Source organism: Zosterops lateralis (assembly GCF_965231275.1).
Source record: "Zosterops lateralis genome assembly, chromosome: 37".
NCBI classification, from domain to species: Eukaryota; Metazoa; Chordata; class Aves; order Passeriformes; family Zosteropidae; genus Zosterops; species Zosterops lateralis.
Genome location: NC_139797.1, coordinates 196721 through 214127, shown reverse-complemented (window position 1 = coordinate 214127; position 17407 = coordinate 196721). Strand labels below are relative to the sequence as shown.

The following is a 17407-nucleotide window of genomic DNA, read 5'->3' as shown; positions in this document are numbered from 1 at the left end:
GAAAAAATAGGCAAAAAATGGGGGAGAATTCCAAAAAATGGGGGGGAAAAACCCCGAAAATTGGGGGCAAAAAGGCAAGGAAATGGGGAAAAAATGGCAAGAAAATGGGAAAAAAAAAAAAAAAAGGGAAAAAAATCGGGGAAAAAAAAAACCCCAAAAATTGTGGGGAAAATGGTGGAAAATTGGGGGGAAAAACCACCCCAAAATTGGGGAAAAAGTAGGCAAAAAATGGGGGGGAAAAAACCTAAAACTTGGGGGAAAAAAACCCAGAAAAATGGGGGAGAAAATGGGGAATCGCTGGCGATGACGTCACAGCCCCGGCCATGACGTCACGCCCCCTCCCGTGGCCTTGTGCTGATGTCACACCCCCGAGCTCTGAGGCGATGACGTCATCCAGAGAACCCCAGATGACGTCACTGCCACGCCCCCTCGAGCAGCCGATGATGTCACAAACCCCGAACATGGCAGCTGGTGACGTCACAGCCCCGATGACATCACACACACGACTATGATGTCACATCCTCCACCTTCCTCTTCCTCCGATGGCGATGACGTCACTTCCGCTGGCGATGATGTCACTTCTCCCCTCCTCCCTCCCCCCTCGAGCAGCCGATGATGTCACAGCCCCGCCCGATGACGTCACGCGACCCTCGATGACGTCAGCACTGTGGATTTCTTCCCCCTCCCGCCCCCCCTTTGCAGTGACGTCACACCCAAGGGGCGGAGCCGCATGACGATGACGTCACCGATCACTGCCAAGGCACCGCCCCCTCTTTTTTTGCCCCAATGACGTCACAGACCGGGGGCTGGGCCCGCCGATGACGTCACACACGCCCCGCCCCCTCCTCCCCGATGACGTCACGCCCACGCCGAAGCCATAGCGGGGGGAGGGGCGCGACCCCCCGTGACCCCCCCGTGACCTCCCCGTGACCCCACGTGCCTTAGAGCCCCGCCCCCTCCGCCCCTCCCCCCCTCGGGACCCTCCTCTGGGTGGGGGAGGGGCGTGGGGGGAGGGGAATAAAGTGACGTTTCCTGCCCCCCCCCCGGCTCCGTTTTGGGGGGAATTCGGGGGATTTTGGGGTCTCCCCATGGGGGGGGGAGAGGAGAAGATTTCGGGGGGATTTTGGGGTCATTGGGGCGGGGCCTCACCGCAGTTTTTTTGGCGGAATTTTGGGGGTCCCGGAAGGAATTTTGGGCTCCGCGCGCTCTGATTGGTCGCTTCACCTGCCAATCACAGCCAGCCCCGCCTCCAGGAAGCTCCGCCCTCCCTCTCTCACTCCGCGTTTCCCATTGGCCGCCGCGCCCGCCAATCCCCGCCGTTCAAACCGGCGGCCCCGCCCCTTTTCCGCTGACCGTTACGGCGCAAACAACGCGCTGAGGGCCCGCCCCCGGCATTTCCTCTGCCGAACTCGCCAATCAGCGCGAAGATCCCGCCTTCCCCCTCGCTGCCTATTGGCTGTGTTTCCAGAATACGGCGGTGATTGGTTGAGGAGGGTGTGGGCGGGGCCCGGAGGTGATAAAAGCGGCGGCGCGGGCGGGGGGGCCCCTCAGCGCGGCGGGCGGGCGGCGGCGCCGGGAGCGGGAACGCGCTGCCGGGGGAGGGGGACACGGGGCGATCCCCGGCCTCCCCCCGCCCCAGGGGCCACCCCCACACCGCGGGGACCCCCGCAGCCCGAGCCGGGAAAATCCGCTCCCTCCTCGGGGCCCAGCCCGGCCTGGCCGGGGCCCAGCGCGGCGCCATGGTGAGGGAGGCCCCGGGGGGCGGGGAGGGGGTTTAGGAGGGTTTGGGGGGTCCCTGGGGGGATTTAGGGGGGATTTGAGGAGGGTTTGGGGGGTCCCGGGGTGAGGCGAGGCCGGGCCGGGGGTTCCGAGCCTGAGCCGGGCCTGGGCCGGGCCCGGGGCGTCCTGAGGGGAATTCGGGGGGATTTGGGGAATTCTGAGGGGATTTGAGGAGTCCTGAGGGGAATTGGGGGGATTTAAGGAGTCCTGAGGTGATTTGGGGGTCCTGAGGTGATTTGAGGAGTCGTGAGGTGATTTGGGGAACTCTGAAGGGATTTTTTGGGATTCTGAGGTGATTTAGGGAACTCTGAGGTGATTTTGGGGGTCTCGAGGGGATTTTGGGGAGCTCTGAAGGGATTTTTGCGGTTCCGGGGTGATTTGGGGAACTCTGAGGGGATTTGAGGAGTTCTGAGGGGAATTTGGGGGTCCTGAGGGGATTTAGGGAGTTCTGAGAGGATTTTTGGGTTTCTGAGATGATTTAGGGAACTCTGGGGGGTCCTGAGGGGATTTGGGGGGGACTTTGGATTTCTGAGGGAATTTGGGGAACTCTGAGGGGATTTTTGTGTTTCCTGAGGTGATTTTAGTGAGATTTCACCCCAAATTTTTCCGAAACCCCTCAAATTTTCCTAAATTCCTCCGAATTTCCCCAATTTCCTCCCAAACTCACTGGAATTTCCCCAATTTTTCTCCCCAGGAGCCCCGGGGCGGCGCGTGGCAGGTGAGTCCTGGGGGGGGAAACACAAATTTGGGGGTTTTTGGGGGGGATTTGAACATTTTGGGGTCCCCAAACCCTTTTTTTTTTCCAGATTTTGGGGATCCTTTATTCTGTTTTTAAGGATTTTAGGGGATTAAAACATTTTTGAGGGGTTTTAATCCCCATTTTTGGGTGATTTCTGACCCATTTTTGGATATTTTTTGGCCAATTCCTGACCCATATTTGGGTGATTTTAGCCCAATTTTTGGATGATTTTTGACTGATTTTTGAGCAATTTCATCCCCACTTTTGGGTCGTTTCTGACTAATTTCTGCCCAGTTTTTGTGCAATTTCTGACCGAATTTTAAGTGATTTTTGGGTGAGTTCATTCTCATCTTTGGGTGATTTCTTCCTGATTTTCTTCAGGAATTTTGGGTGGTTTCTGACCAATCTTCAGGTGATTTTTTGGGCAATTTCATCTGAATTTTTGGGTAATTTCTGCCCAATTTTTGTGCAGTTTCTGACCAACTTTTGGGTGATTTCTGCCTGATTTTCTCAAGGATTTTTGGGCAATTTCTGCCCAATTTCTGCCCAACTTTATTCCCATTTTTATGCAATTTCTGAGTGATTTCTGGGCAATTTTGTTCCCGGTTTTGGATGATTTTTTGGGTGATTTCTGCCCAATTTCTGGATGATTTCTGACCTATTTTTGGACAATTTCGTCTCCATTTTTGAGTGATTTCTGACCAATTTTTGGGTGATTTTTGACCACTTTTTTAATGAATTTTTGGGTAATTTTTGACTGATTTTGAGCAATTTCATCCTCATTTTTGGGTGGTTTTTGGGTGATTTCTGACCAATTTTTGGGTGATTTTTGGGCCATTTCATCCCCGTTTTTGGGCGATTTTTTTGGTGATTTTTGCTCGATTTTCACCAGGATTTTTAGGTGTTTTCTGGATGATTTCTGATGGATTTCTGGTTGTTTCCAGACCCCCAGGATTTTTGGGCAATTTCTGCCCAATTTTGGGTGATTTTTGACCAATTTCTGACCAATTTTTGGGTGATTTCTGTCAAATTTTTTGGTATTTTTGCCTGATTTTTGGGTGATTTTTGACCAATTTTGGGCAGTTTCGTCCCTGGTTTTTGGGTGATCTCTGTCTGATTTTTGAGTGATTTCATCCCCACTTTTGGGTGATTTCTGCCCCATTTTTGGGTGATTTTTCACCACTTTTTGGGCAATTTTTTTGACCAATCTTGGGGCGATTTTTGCCTGATTTTTGGGCCATTTCATCCCCGTTTTTGGGCGATTTTTTTTGCAATTTCTGCCCAATTTTCTCAGGGATTTTTGGGTGATTTCTGACCAGTTTTTGGGTTCTTTTCAGGCAATTTCTGCCCAATTTCTGGATGATTTTTGCCCAGTTTTGGGTGATTTTTGACCAATTTCTGGGTGATTTTTGTGCAATTTCTGACCCATTTTTTGGTGATTTCTGGACAATTTCTGACCCATTTTTGGGTGTTTTTTGGATTATTTCTGACCAATTTTTGGGTGATTTTTGGGCAATTTCATCCCCGTTTTTGGGCGATTTTTTGGGCAATTTCTGCCCAATTTTCTCAGGGATTTTTGGGTGATTTCTGACCAGTTTTTGGGTTCTTTTCAGGCAATTTCTGCCCAATTTCTGGATGATTTTTGCCCAATTTCTGGATGATTTTTGCCCAATTTCTGGATGATTTTTGCCCAATTTCTGGATGATTTTTGCCCAATTTTTGGATGATTTTTGCCCAATTTCTGGATGATTTTTGCCCAATTTCTGGATGATTTTTGCCCAATTTCTGGATGATTTTTGGGCGATTTTTTTTGCAATTTCTGCCGAATTTTCTCAAGGATTTCTGGATGATTTCTGGGTAACTTCTGATGGATTTTTGGGTGATTTTGTGCCCCTTTCAGACGCCGAACGCGGAGAACCTGCCCCCGCAGACGCTGCGGCTGCTCTGCCGGGAGGTTTCCCTGCTCAGCTCCGACCCCCCCGACGGCATCAAAGTCTTCCCCAACGACGAGGACGTGACCGACCTGCAGGTGGCGCTCGAGGGGCCAGGTCAGCCCTCAAACCGGGGGGTTTGAACCCAAAAATCAACTGGATCCAACCCAAAAATCGTGGGGATTCACAAAAAAAATCATGGGGTTTTACACAAAAATCTTGGGGGGTTTTATCCCCTAAAAAAACTGGGGATTCACCCCAAAAATTCTGTATTTTCTCCCCAAAAATTCTGTATTTTCTCCCTAAAAATCCTGAGATTTTCCCAAAAAAATCCTGGGGATTTTATCCCTAAAAATCCTGGGGATTCACCCCAAAAATTCTGTGTTTTCTCCCTAAAAATTCTGTGTTTTCGCCCTAAAAATTCTGTGTTTTGTCCCCAAAAATTCTGTATTTTCTCCCTAAAAATCCTGTATTTTCTCCCCAAAAATTCTGTATTTTCTCCCCTAAAAATCCTGTATTTTCTCCCTAAAAATCCTGTGTTTTCTCCCTAAAAACCCTGTGATTTTCCAAAAGAATTTTGGGGATTTTCTCCCTAAAAATCCTGAGATTTTCCAAAAAATCCTGGGGATTTTCTCCTTTAAAAGTCCCGGGGATTCACCCAAAAAATCCTGGGATTTTCAAAAAAACATCCTGAGATTTTCCAAAAAAATTCTGGGGGTTTTATTCCTAAAAAACCTGGGGATTCACCCAAAAAAATCTTGGGGTTTCTCACTGAAAATCACAGGGATTCACCCCAAAAAATTTGGAGATTTTATTCCTAAAAATCCTGGGGATCCACCAAAAAAATCCTGTATTTTCTCCCTAAAAATTCTGTGATTTTCCAAAAAAAATCTGGGGGTTTTATCCCCAAAAAAACTGGGGATTCACCAAAAAAATCCTATATTTTCTCCCTAAAAATCCTGTGATTTTACAAAAAATTCTGGAGATTTCGGGGTGTTTTGGGGGTGATTTTTGGGGTGATTTTGGAGTTAATTTGGGATGTTTTTGTGGTGATTTTTGTGGTGATTTTGGGGTCAATTTGGAGTGTTCTCTGGGTGATTTTTGGGGAGTTTTTGTGGTACATTTTTGGTGATTTTTAGGGTAAATTTGGGATGTTTTTTGGGGTGATTTTTGAGTTAATTTCAAGTGGTTTTAGGGTAACTTTGGGGGTATTTTTGTGGTGGTTTTTTTGGGACATTTTTGGTAATTTTGGGGTATTTTTGGGGGTTAATTTGGGATGTTTTTGGTGATTTTTGGGGTGATTTTGGGGCTGTTTTTTGGAACAATTTTGATGATTTTTGGGTTGTTTTGGGGGGGTAATTTGGGATGTTTTTGGGGTGATTCTTGGGGTGATTTTGGGGTTTTTTCGAGCTGTTTTGGGGGTGTATTGGGGGTAATTTTTGGGGTTAATTCAGGATGGTTTTTTGGGTTAATTTGGGATGTTTTGAGGGTGATTTTTGGGGTAAATTTGGTACGTTTTTGGTGATTTTTATGATAATTTTTGGGTTAATTTCAGGGTGTTTTTTGGTACATTTTTGGTGATTTTTAGGGTAAATTTAGGGTGGTTTTGGGGGTGATTTTTGGGTTAATTTGGGATGTTTTTGGGGTGATTTTTGTGGTGATTTTGGGGTCAATTTGGAGTGTTTTCTGGGTGATTTTGGGGAATTTTTAGGGTAAATTTGGGGTGGTTTTGGGGTGATTTTTGGGTTAATTTGGGATGTTTTTGGGGGGATTTTTGGTGATTTTTGGGGTAATTTTGGGGTGATTTTTGGTGATTTTTTGGGGTAAATTTGGGCTGTTTTTGGGGTAAATTTGGGCTGTTTTTGGGGTGAATTTGGGCTGTATTTTGTGTTAAATCCGTGCATTTTCTCCTCCCCAGAGGGCACCCCGTACGCCGGGGGCGTGTTCAGGATGAAGCTGGTCCTGGGCAAGGATTTCCCGGCCTCTCCCCCAAAGGGATTTTTCCTGACCAAAATCTTCCACCCCAACGTGGGGCCCAGCGGGGAGATCTGCGTCAACGTCCTCAAGAGGGACTGGAGGGCCGAGCTGGGGCTGCGACACGTCCTGCTGGTTTGTACTGGTTATACTGGGGTATACTGGTTTGTACTGGGATGGGGCCGAGCTGGGGCTGAGACACGTCCTGCTGGTTTGTACTGGGTTATACTGGGGTATACTGGGTTATACTGGGGGCTGAGACACATGCTGCTGGTTTATACTGGGTTATACTGGGTTATACTGGGTTATACTGGGATGGGGCTGAACTGGGGCTGAGACACGTCCTGCTGGTTTGTACTGGGTTATACTGGTTTGTACTGGGATGGGGACTGGAGGGCCGAGCTGGGGCTGAGACACGTCCTGCTGGTTTGTACTGGTTATACTGGTTTGTACTGGTTATACTGAGTTATACTGGGTTATACTGGGGGCTGAGACACGTGCTGCTGGTTTGTACTGGGTTATACTGGTTTGTACTGGGATGGGGACTGGAGGGCCGAGCTGGGGCTGAGACACGTCCTGCTGGTTTGTACTGGTTATACTGGTTTGTACTGGGTTATACTGGGATGGGGCTGAGCTGGGGCTGAGACACGTGCTGCTGGTGAGACTGGGTTATACTGGTTTGTACTGGGATGGGCCGAGCTGGGGCTGAGACACGTCCTGCTGGTTTGTACTGGTTATACTGGGGTATACTGGTTTATACTGGGATGGGCTGAGCTGGGGCTGAGACACGTCCTGCTGGTTTGTACTGGTTATACTGGTTTGTACTGGGATGGGGCTGAACTGGGGCTGAGACACGTCCTGCTGGTGAGACTGGGCTATACTGGTTTATACTGGGTTATACTGGGATGGGGCTGAGCTGGGGCTGAGGCACGTCCTGCTGGTGAGACTGGGGTGTACTGGGAGCACTGGTTTATACTGGGTTACACTGGGAGGGACTGGGGTTGGATTTGGGGCTGGATTTTGGGGCAGAACCAGCAGAATTCGGTGCCAATTTTTGGGGCAGAACCACCAAAATTTGGGGCCATTTTTTTGGGATAAAATGAGCAGGATTTGGGGTTGGTTTTTGGGGTAGAACAACCAGAATTCAGTGCCATTTTTTGGGGTAGAATCACCAGATTTTGGTGTCATTTTCAGGACAGAAGAACCAGAATTTGGGGCCATTTTTTGGGGTAGAATTGCCAGATTTCGATGCCGATTTTTGGGACAGAATAACCAGAATTTGGGGCCATTTCTGGGGGTCCCTGACCCGTATTTTTGTCGCTCCCAGACCATCAAATGCCTGCTGATCCACCCGAACCCCGAGTCGGCGCTGAACGGGGAGGGGTTTGGGGCTGAATTTTGGGGCTGGATTTTGGGGCAGGGTTGACCCACCCCCTCCCCATTTTGGGGTGGATTTCGGGGGTCTCTAAGCCCCATTTCTGTCGCCCCCAGACCATCAAATGCCTGCTGATCCACCCGAACCCCGAGTCGGCGCTGAACGAGGAGGCGGCGCGGCTGCTCCTGGAGGACTTTGATCGTTTCGCGGCCCGGGCCCGGCTCCTGACCGAGATCCACGCCCGGGGAGCCCCCCGGGACCCCTCCCCAAAACCTGACACCCCCCCGGGGCCCTCGGGGGGCTCCTCGGGGACCCCTCCCCAGCCCCAGCCCCACCCCGAGGGCCCCGTCCCCAAAAAACACGCCGGGGACAGGAAGGCGCCCCCCAAGAAAAAGGGGGACAAGAAACGGGCCCTGAGGAGGCTCTGAGGGGGGCGGAGACCCCAGACTCAATTTGGGGAGGGGGTGGGGAGGGGTCTGGGACCTCCCGGGGCTCTTGGGGGGGTCCCAGATCACCCCCAGACTCATTTTGGGGGTCTCAACCAACCCCCAGACTCATTTTGGGGCCATCAGAAGCCCCCAGACTCATTTTGGGGCCATCAGAAGCCCCCAGACTCAATTTGGGGGGGACAGAGACCCGAGACTCAATTTGGGGGGGGCAGAGACCCCAGACTCAATTTGGGGAGGGGGTCTGGGATCTCCCAGGGCTCTTTAGGGGGTCTCAGATTGATTTAGGGGGTCCCAAACCACCCCTAGACTCATTTTTGGGCCATCATAAGCCCCCAGACTCATTTTGGGGGGACAAAGACCCCAGACTCAATTTGGGGAGGGGGTGGGGAGGGGTCTGGGGGGTCCCAGACTCATTTTGGGGGTCTCAAACCAACCCCAGGCTCAGTTTGGGGGTCCCAGAGTGATTTAGGGGGTCCCAGACTCAATTTGAGGGTCCCAAAGAACCCCCAGACTCATTTTGGGGCCATCAGAAGCCCCCAGACTCATTTTGGGGAGGCAGAGACCCCAGACTCAATTTGGGGAGGGGTCTGGGACCTCCCAGGGCTCTTGAGGGGGATCCCAGATCACCCCCAGACTCATTTTTGGGACTCCCAGACTGATTTGGGGGGTCTCAGATCGATTTAGGGGGTCCCAAACCACCCCCAGACCCATTTTGGGGTCCCCCAACCCCCCCCCGTCTCCCCCAGACTCATTTTGAGGCTCCCAGACTCATTTAGGGGGTCCCAGATCACCCCCAGACTCAATTTGGGGCCATCAGAGGCCCCCAGACCCATTTTGGGGGGGTCCCAAACCACCCCCAGACCCAATTGGGGGGTCGGGGTCCCAGATCACCCCCAGACCCATTTTGGGGTCCCCCAAATCCCTTCAGACCCCCCCAGACTCATTTTTGGGGCCCCCAGACCCAATTTTGGGGTCCCAGACTCATTTTTGGGGGTCCCAACCCGCCCCCAGACCCATTTGGGGGGGTGGGGGAGGGGATTTTGGGGGTTCCGGGGGGCGGGGCCGCCCCTCCCCCACCCTAAGTTATTTTAAGTTATGGGGGGAGAGAAAAAAAAACCAAAAAAGGCCAAAAACGCCCCAAAAAAATCCCCCAATTAAAGGGTCGGTTTTGTAACGAGTTTGTGTCACCTGGGGGGGAGGGGACACACCTGGGGACACCTGGACAGGTAAAACACACCTGGAGACACACCTGGGACAGGTGAGACACACCTGGGGACAGGTGAGACACACCTGGGGACACCTGGGACAGGTGTGACACACCTGGGACAGGTAAAACACACCTGGGGACACCTGGGACAGGTGAGGGACACCTGGGGACAATTGGGGACACCTGGACAGGTGAGACACACCTAAGGACACTTGGGGACACCTGGGACAGGTAAAATACACCTGGGGACATCTGAGACGGGTGAGGGACACCTGGGACACACCTGGGACAGGTGAGACACACCTGAGGACACCTGGGGACAGGTGAGACACACCTTGGGACACCTGGAGGTGTCCAAAGTTCACCTGAGCTCACCTGGGGACACTTGGGCACAGGTGGGGATGTCCTGGGGACACACCTGGGATAGGTGAGACACACCTGGGGATCACTTTTGCACACTTGGGACAGATGAGACAGACACAGGGACACACCTGAGGACACCTGGGACAGGTGAGGGACACCTGGGGACATCCAGAGCTCACCTGAGGACAGGTGGGACACACCTGGGGACAGGTAAGACACACCTGGGGATGCCTGGGACACACCTGGGGACGTGCAGAGCTCACCTGGACACACCTGGACAGGCCCAGACCTCACCTGGGGAGATCCTGGGCTCACCTGTTCACACCTGAGCTCACCTGGGGATCTGCAGATCTCACCTGGAGACATCCAGAGCTCACCTGGACACACCTGGGCAGGCCCAGACCTCACATGGGGGTGTCCTGGGCTCACCTGAGTTCTCACCTGGGCACACCTGGGGACATTCAGGTCTCACCTGGGGACACCTGGGAACGTCCTGGGCTCACTTGGGGACACCTGAGTTCTCACCTGGACGTACCTGGGCACACCCAGATCACACCTGGGAATGTCCTGGGCTCACCTGGGGACCTCCAGATCTCACCTGGAGTCCTGCTGAGCTCACCTGGGCACACCTGGGCACACCTGGGGACCTCCAGATCTCACCTGGGCACACCTGAGCTCACCTGGGCACACCTGGGGACACCCAGATCTCACCTGGAGTCCTGCTGAGCTCACCTGGGCACACCTGGGCACACCTGGGCATACCCAGAGCTCACCTGGGCACACCTGGGGACACCCAGAGCTCACCTGGGGACACCTGGGGACACCTGGGGACCTCCAGATCACACCTGGAGTCCTGCTGAGTTCACCTGGGCACACCTGGGCATACCCAGAGCTCACCTGGGCACACCTGAGTTCTCACCTGTCCTCACCTGTTCTCCCCTGGCCCCGCCCCCTCCTCCCCGCCCGGTCCCGTTCGGGCCTCACGTGTCCGCGCCCCTCCCCCACCCCGCCCCCGCCCCTCCCCCCCTTACACAACGCGGGTGATTAATTGATCCGTTGATTGATTAATTGTGGGTGACGTTAATGAGGCTTTGCCGGGCCCGCCCCTCCCCCCGCGCCATCTGCCGCCCCCGGGGGGGGAGGGGCGCACGTGCGGGGGGGGAGGGGAAATTTGGGGGGGATTTGGGGGGTTTTTTGGGGTTTTTTTGGGGATATTTTTTGTTATTTTTGGGGTTTTTTTGGGTTGTGATTTTGGGATTATTTTGGGGTTATTTTGAGAGTTTTGGGGGGATTTTGGTATTTTTTGGGTTATTTTGGAGTAATTTTCTTTTGCTATTTGGGGAGGGGTTCAAGTTGTGATTTTTTGGGGTTTTTTTTTGTATTTTTGGGGTAATTTTTTTGCTATTTTGGGTTTTTTGGGAGTTGTGATTTTGGAGTTATTTCGGGGTTGTTTTGGGGGTTTTTTTGGTAATTTTGGGGTCTTTTTTTTTTTGCTATTTTGGGGTTTTTTTCTGTTGTGATTTTGGGAGTTATTTCTGAATATTTTGATTTTTTGGGGGATTTTTTGAGTTTGTTTATGGGTCATTTTGTGGCTATTTTGGGGAGTTATTTTGCAGTATTTTTTGGGTTATTTTGAGGTATTTTGAGGTATTTTGGGGGGTATTTTTTGGGTTTTTTTGGGGGTATTTTGTTGTAATTTTGGGGTATTTTTCAGGTTACTTTGGGGGGTTATTTTGAGGGTTTTTTGGAGGTTTTTTTGTGGTTATTTTGTGGTTATTTTGGGGGTATTTTTAGGTTATTTCTTGGTAATTTTGAGATATTCTGGGGCCTATTTTAAGGGGATTTTTTTTTTTTTGTATTTTTGGGGGGTTATTTTTGGGTATTTTTATGTTATTTCGGGGTTATTTTGGGGGGGATTTTGTGGGGTTTTTTTTATTAATTTGGTTTTTATTTTGGGGGTTATTTAATGGGGAGATTTAAAATAATTTTGTGGGTTATTTTAGGTTATTTTGGGGTATTTTGAGATTATTTTTGGGCCATTTTAAGGCGTTTTTTGGGTTATTTCGGGGCCTCCCCTCTCCCCTCCCCCCCCGGGGCCGCTGCCCCTCCCCCCCCCCCACGTGCCCGCGCTAAGCCGGGATCACCTTCAGCCCCTCCCCCCCCCAAAATCCCCCCAAATCCCCCCTTGATAAAGGGCGGCCCCGGGGGGAGGGAGAGAGAGAGAGAGAGAGAGAGAGAGGAGCCTTCGCCACCTTCGCCCTCCTCATCCTCATCTTCATCCTCATCCTCATCTTCATCATCATCCTCATCCTCCTCATCCCCATCAGAGCCCCGAGCTCCAGTAAGGGACCCCCGGGGGGCGGGGGGGACCCTCCTCACCCTCCTCACCCTCATCTTCATCCTCCTCATCCTCGTCCAGGACCTTCCTCTTCTTCATTTTGGGGGTTCAGGACCCTCCTCACCCTCCTCACCCTCATCTTCATCCTCCAGGACCTTCCTCTTCTCCACTTTTGGGGTTCAGGACCTTCCTCATCCTCAGGTTTGGCTCCGGGACCTTCCTCATCTTCCTCATCCTCCTCCAGGACCTTCCTCATCCTCGGTTTGGGGATTCGAGACCTTCTTCAGCCTCGGTTTTGGGGGGTCCAGGACCTTCCTCATCCTCGGTTCCAGCTCTGGAATTTTCTTCAGCCTCAGTTTTGGGGGTTCAGAGTCTTCCTCATCCCCATTTTGGGGTTCAGGATCCTCCTTCCTCTTCCTTGTTTCTGGCTCTGGGATCTTCCTCATCCTCTTCCTCACGTTTGGGGTCCAGCACCTTCCTCATCCTCATTTTTTTTATCCAGGATCTTCCTCATTCTCAGTTCTGGAATTTTCTTCAGCCTCAGGGTCCCTGGACCTTCCTCATCCTCATTTTTTTGGGGGGTCTTTGGCCTCGTTTTGGTGTCTGGGGTCTGTTTTGATGTTTTTTTTGGGTTTGGGATTGTCTTCAGCCTCGAGTTTGGGAGTTCAGGACCTTCTTCAGCCTCATTTTTGGGTTCCAGGACCTTCCTCCTCCTCCTCCTCCTCCTCCTCCTCCTCCTCCTCCTCCTCCTCTCCCCCAACTCAACCCCTTTTGTCTCTCTGCCCCTTCCAGGCTCTTCCTCCTCTTCCTCTTCCTCCACATTCCAGGACTCAAAACCTTCCTCTTCCTCCACATTTGAGGACCCAAGACCTTCCTCTTCCTCCCCATTCTGGGATCCAAAAACTTCATTTTCCTCCACATTTTAGGACCCAGAACCTTCATTTTCCTCCAGATTTTGACACCAAAAACCTTCTTTTCCTCCTCCATTTCAGGGCCCAGAACCTTCATCTTCCTCCACATTTCAACACCAAAAATCATCTTGTTCCTCCACATTTCAGGACCCAAAATCTTATTTTTCCTCCTCCATTTCATGACCCAAAACCTTCATTTTCCTCCAGATTTTGACACCAAACCCCTTATTTTTCTCCTCCATTTCAGGACCCAGCCCCCTCCTGCCACGGGCCATGGGCAACGCCAAGAGCGGGGCTCTGTCCAAGGAGGTCCTGGAGGACCTGAAGACCAACACCCGCTACTCGGAGGAGGAGCTTTGCCGCTGGTACGAGAGTTTCCAGCGCCAGTGCCCCGACGGCCGCATCAGCCGCGCCGAGTTCGAGAAGATCTACGGCACCTTCTTCCCCAACTCCGACCCCCAGGGCTACGCCCGCCACGTCTTCAGGAGTTTTGATACCAACGATGATGGAACGTTGGATTTCCGGGAGTACATCATCGCCCTGCACCTCACCTCCTCCGGGAAAACCCACCTCAAGCTGGAGTGGGCCTTCTCCTTGTTCGATGTGGACAGGAACGGGGAGGTCAGCAAGAACGAGGTGCTGGAGATCATCACGGTGAGGAAAAATGGGAAAATTACAGAAAATTTGGGGTTTGGGGATAGAAATCTGGGGTTTGGAAATGAGGAAATACGGAGGTCAGCAAGAATGAGGTGCTGGAGATCATCACGGTGAGGAAAAATTGGGGTTTTGAGCAGAAAAATGGGAAATTTGGGGTGAATTTGGGGTTTGGAAATGAGGAAATAGAGAGGTCAGCAAGAACGAGGTGCTGGAGATCATCACGGTGAGGAAAAATGGAATTTTGGGGTGAATTTGGGGTTTAGAAATGGAAATTTGGGGTTTTGGGATTGCAGGAACGGGGAGGTCAGCAAGAACGAGGTGCTGGAGATCATCACGGTGAGGAAATTCGAGAAATTCAGCATTTTTGGGATGAATATTGGGGGGTTTGGGGTGGAAATTTGGGATTTGGTAATGAGAAAATATGGAGGTCAACAAGAAGGAGGTGCTGGAGATCATCAGGGTGAGGAAAAATGGGAGATTTTGGGGAAAAAATGGGAAATTTGGGGATGGAAATGAGAAATTTGGGGCTTGGGAATGGAAATTTGGGGTTTGGTAATGACAGAATATGGAGGTCAACAAGAAGGAGGTGCTGGAGATCATCACGGTGAGGAAATGCAGAAAATTTGGGGATAGAAATGAGAAATTTGGGGATTTTTGGGGATTTTTGAGGTTTGGGAGTGGAAAATTCAGGATTTAGGAACAGGAAATTTGGGAATTTTGGGATCCTGGGATCGGCTCAACCCCAATAAAGGAGATTTGGGATCCCATAAAAAATAAAAATCCCATTAAAAAAAAAAAAAAAAAAAAAAAAAAAAAAAAAAAAAAAAAAAAAAAAAAAAAAGGAAAAATTTAAAAAATAAAATCCAGGAATTCTCTTTGGGGGGTGGGGGAGGGGCTTTGACCCCACTCCCCCACCCCCCAAATTCCCCCGGGGCCGTTAATTGGCTTTGCCCCTCCCCCACCCCGAGCCGGGGGTTAATTGGGGTTAATTAACGCCCCTCCCCCACCCTGAGCCCGGATTGGGGACGGAAAAACCTCCGGGGGGGGGAGGGGCGGGGAGGGGATAATTCCCCTCCCCCACACCCAAGGGGGGCCGGATTTGGGGATTTTTTGGGGTCCCCGGGCGGTTTTTGGGGTCCTCAGACCCATTTTCAGGGTCCCCAGATCCGATTTTGGGGTCCCGGGGCGGTTTTTGGGGTCCCTGATGTGATTTTTGGGGTCCCTGATGTGATTTTTGGGGTCCCCGGTTCATTTTTTGTGTTTTTTGGGGTCCGCAGGCGATTTTCAAGATGATCCCCCCCGAGGAGCAGAAGCTGCTGCCCGAGGACGAGAACAGCCCCCAGAAACGGACGGACAAACTCTGGGCCTATTTCAACAAGGGCGACAACGGTGGGGGCCCAGAACGGCCAAAATCACCCCAAAATCACCTCAAAATCCATCCCAAAATATCCCCAAATTCACCCCAAAATCTGCCCCAAAATCTGCCCCAAAATCCATCCAAAATCACCCCAAAATATCCCCAAAATATCCCCAAAATCTGCCCCAAAAGCTGCCCCAAATATCCCCAAAATCTTCCCAAAAATCACCCCAAAATCCACCTGAATTCATCTCAAAATCACCCCAAAATCTGCCCAAAAATCATCTCAAAATCCACCTGAATTTATCCCAAAATGATCCCAAAATCCACCCCCAAAATCACCCAAAATTGCCCCAAAATCTGCCCCAAATTTGCCCCAAAATATCCCCAAAATCATCCCCAAATCACCCCAAATTCCACCTGAATTTACCCCAAAATCTGCCCCAAATCCATCCCCAAAATCCACCCAAATTTATCCCAAAATCCACCCAAAATCTGCCCCAAATTTGCCCAAAATCCATCCCAAATCCACCCCCAAATCCACCTGAATTTATCCCAAAAATCTACCCAAAAATCCAGCCCAAAATCCGCCCTGAATTAATCCCAAAATTACCCCAAATTCATCCCAAAATCCCCCCAAAATCCACCCAAGTTTATCCCAAATCCACCCAAAATATGCCCCAAAATCCATCACCAAAAATCCCCCAAAATCCACCCAAATTCTGCCTCAAATTCACCCAAAATTCACCTGAATTTGTCCCAAAATCACCCCAAAATCAGTGAAAATCACCCAAAATCACCCAAAATTGCCCAAAACACCCCAAAAATTGCCCCAAATCTCCCCAAACTCCCCCAAAATCACATAAAACATCCAGAACAGCCCAAAATTCCCCCAAAAATCACCCAAAACTGCCCCAAAATTGCTTCAAAATCACCCAAAAATCCCCAAAAAAATTCCCAAAATTCCCCTCCCACCCCCAAGATTTGGATCCCCTCCCCAAATCCCCCAAATTTGTTTTTTTTTTGCCCCAAAAAAGTGAATTTTGAATTATTTTTCCCCCCCAGACAAGATCGCGGAGGGCGAGTTCATCGAGGGGGTGATGAAGAACGACGCCATCATGCGCCTCATCCAGTACGAGCCCAAAAAATGAGCCTTTTCCCCCCAAAAAACGGGGGTTTCCGCCCCGAAAATGGAATTTTCAGCCCCGAAAATGGATTCGTCACCCCCGAAAATGGGATTTCCGGCTCAAAAATGAGAAATCCGCCCCAAAAAATGAGGTTTTTGCCCCCAAAAAATGGAATTTTCAGCCCAAAAAATGGAATTTTCAGCTTAAAAAAGGAGAAATTTGCCCAAAAAATGAGAGTTTTGACCCAAATGAGAGTTTTCACACCCAAAAATGGAATTTTTAGCCCAAAAAATGGAATTTTCACACCCAAAAATGAGAGTTTTGCCCCAAAAAAGGAGAAAATCACGTAAAAAATTAGTTTTGACCCAAAAAATGAAATTTTCGGCCCCCAAAAAATGGAATTTTCAGCCCAAAAAATGAGAAATTCTCCCTCAAAACGGAGTTTCACCCAAAAAAATGAGGATTTTGCCCCAAAAAATGAAAAATTAACCCCAAAAAAGGAGAATTTCACCCCAAAAAATTGAGAAATTCACCCAAAAAATGAAGATTTCATCCCAAAAAATGAAGATTTTTCCCCAAAAATGAAGATTTTTGCCCAAAAAATGAGATTTTCACCCCAAAGGGGGCGGGGGGAGGGGCGGGAGGGGGGAGGGGCAATAAAGAGAATTTCCCCCCCCGAGACTCGAGTGGATTTTTTTTTGGGGGAAAAAAAGGGATTTTGGCAAAAAAAAATTAAATTATGAAAAAAAAAAGGATTTTTAGGAGAAAAAAAAAGGATTTTGGGGAGGGAAAATGAGGGTTTTGGGTGGGGAAAATGTGAATTTTTGGGGCAGTTTTGGGGTTGTTTTTTGCATTTTTTTTTGGGGCGATTTTGGGGTTTTTTTAATGGAATTTCAGGTGGTTTTGGGCGGGATTTTTCCCCCTTTTTATTATTTTATTTCACACAGATTTGGGTTGATTTTGGGGTGGTTTTTTTTCCTTTTTTTTTGGCACTTTCAGGGGTTTTTGGGGTGTTTTTTTCCCGGGTTGTTTTGGGGCAGTTTTGGATTTTTTTTTTTTTTTCCTTTTCCCCAAATTTTTTTTTTTTTTTAATTCCAATTTTTTTTTTTTTTTTTCCCGGATTTTTTATTTTTTTTTCTTTTCCCCAAATTTTTTTTGTGAGTTTTTATTTTTATATTCCAAAATTTTATAATTTTTTTT

General features: G+C 49.8%; 2 protein-coding genes across 4 annotated transcripts; both read left to right on the top strand.

Annotated features, from left to right (window-relative positions):
* The first annotated feature begins 1559 nt into the window (after positions 1 to 1559).
* UBE2S (ubiquitin conjugating enzyme E2 S) lies at positions 1560 to 9398 on the top strand. 2 transcript variants are annotated; one of them, XM_083882052.1, is made up of 5 exons: positions 1560 to 1742; positions 2474 to 2497; positions 4419 to 4566; positions 6368 to 6558; positions 7915 to 9398. In XM_083882052.1, exons 1-5 carry the CDS (start codon positions 1740 to 1742, stop codon positions 8224 to 8226), a joined length of 678 nt encoding a protein of 225 aa, XP_083738178.1. In that variant the 5' UTR covers positions 1560 to 1739; the 3' UTR covers positions 8227 to 9398. The 2 variants fall into 2 exon arrangements, with proteins under 2 accessions (XP_083738178.1, XP_083738179.1); XM_083882053.1 differs by lacking the exon at positions 2474 to 2497.
* Positions 6432 to 17349, top strand: RCVRN (recoverin). Of its 2 annotated transcripts, none has more exons than XM_083882061.1 (4): positions 6432 to 6558; positions 13314 to 13720; positions 15001 to 15112; positions 16146 to 17349. In XM_083882061.1, the coding sequence occupies exons 2-4, from the start codon at positions 13340 to 13342 to the stop codon at positions 16229 to 16231; spliced, it is 579 nt and encodes a 192-aa protein (XP_083738187.1). In that variant the 5' UTR covers positions 6432 to 6558; positions 13314 to 13339; the 3' UTR covers positions 16232 to 17349. The 2 variants fall into 2 exon arrangements, with proteins under 2 accessions (XP_083738187.1, XP_083738188.1); XM_083882062.1 differs by lacking the exon at positions 6432 to 6558 and adding an exon at positions 12026 to 12158.
* The last annotated feature ends 58 nt before the right edge of the window (positions 17350 to 17407 follow it).

What these genes read in the sequence shown, in the direction of transcription:
- UBE2S (XM_083882052.1), top strand. An exon ending in CCCGGGGCGGCGCGTGGCAG is followed by an intron (nt 2,498 to 4,418) that starts GTGAGTCCTGGG and finishes TGCCCCTTTCAG; the next exon opens with ACGCCGAACGCGGAGAACCT. An exon ending in GGTGGCGCTCGAGGGGCCAG is followed by an intron (nt 4,567 to 6,367) that starts GTCAGCCCTCAA and finishes TCTCCTCCCCAG; the next exon opens with AGGGCACCCCGTACGCCGGG.
- RCVRN (XM_083882061.1), top strand. Translation starts at nt 13,340, where the DNA reads ATGGGCAACGCCAAGAGCGGGGCTCTGTCCAAGGAGGTCCTGGAGGAC. An exon ending in AGGTGCTGGAGATCATCACG is followed by an intron (nt 13,721 to 15,000) that starts GTGAGGAAAAAT and finishes TGGGGTCCGCAG; the next exon opens with GCGATTTTCAAGATGATCCC. An exon ending in TTTCAACAAGGGCGACAACG is followed by an intron (nt 15,113 to 16,145) that starts GTGGGGGCCCAG and finishes TTTCCCCCCCAG; the next exon opens with ACAAGATCGCGGAGGGCGAG.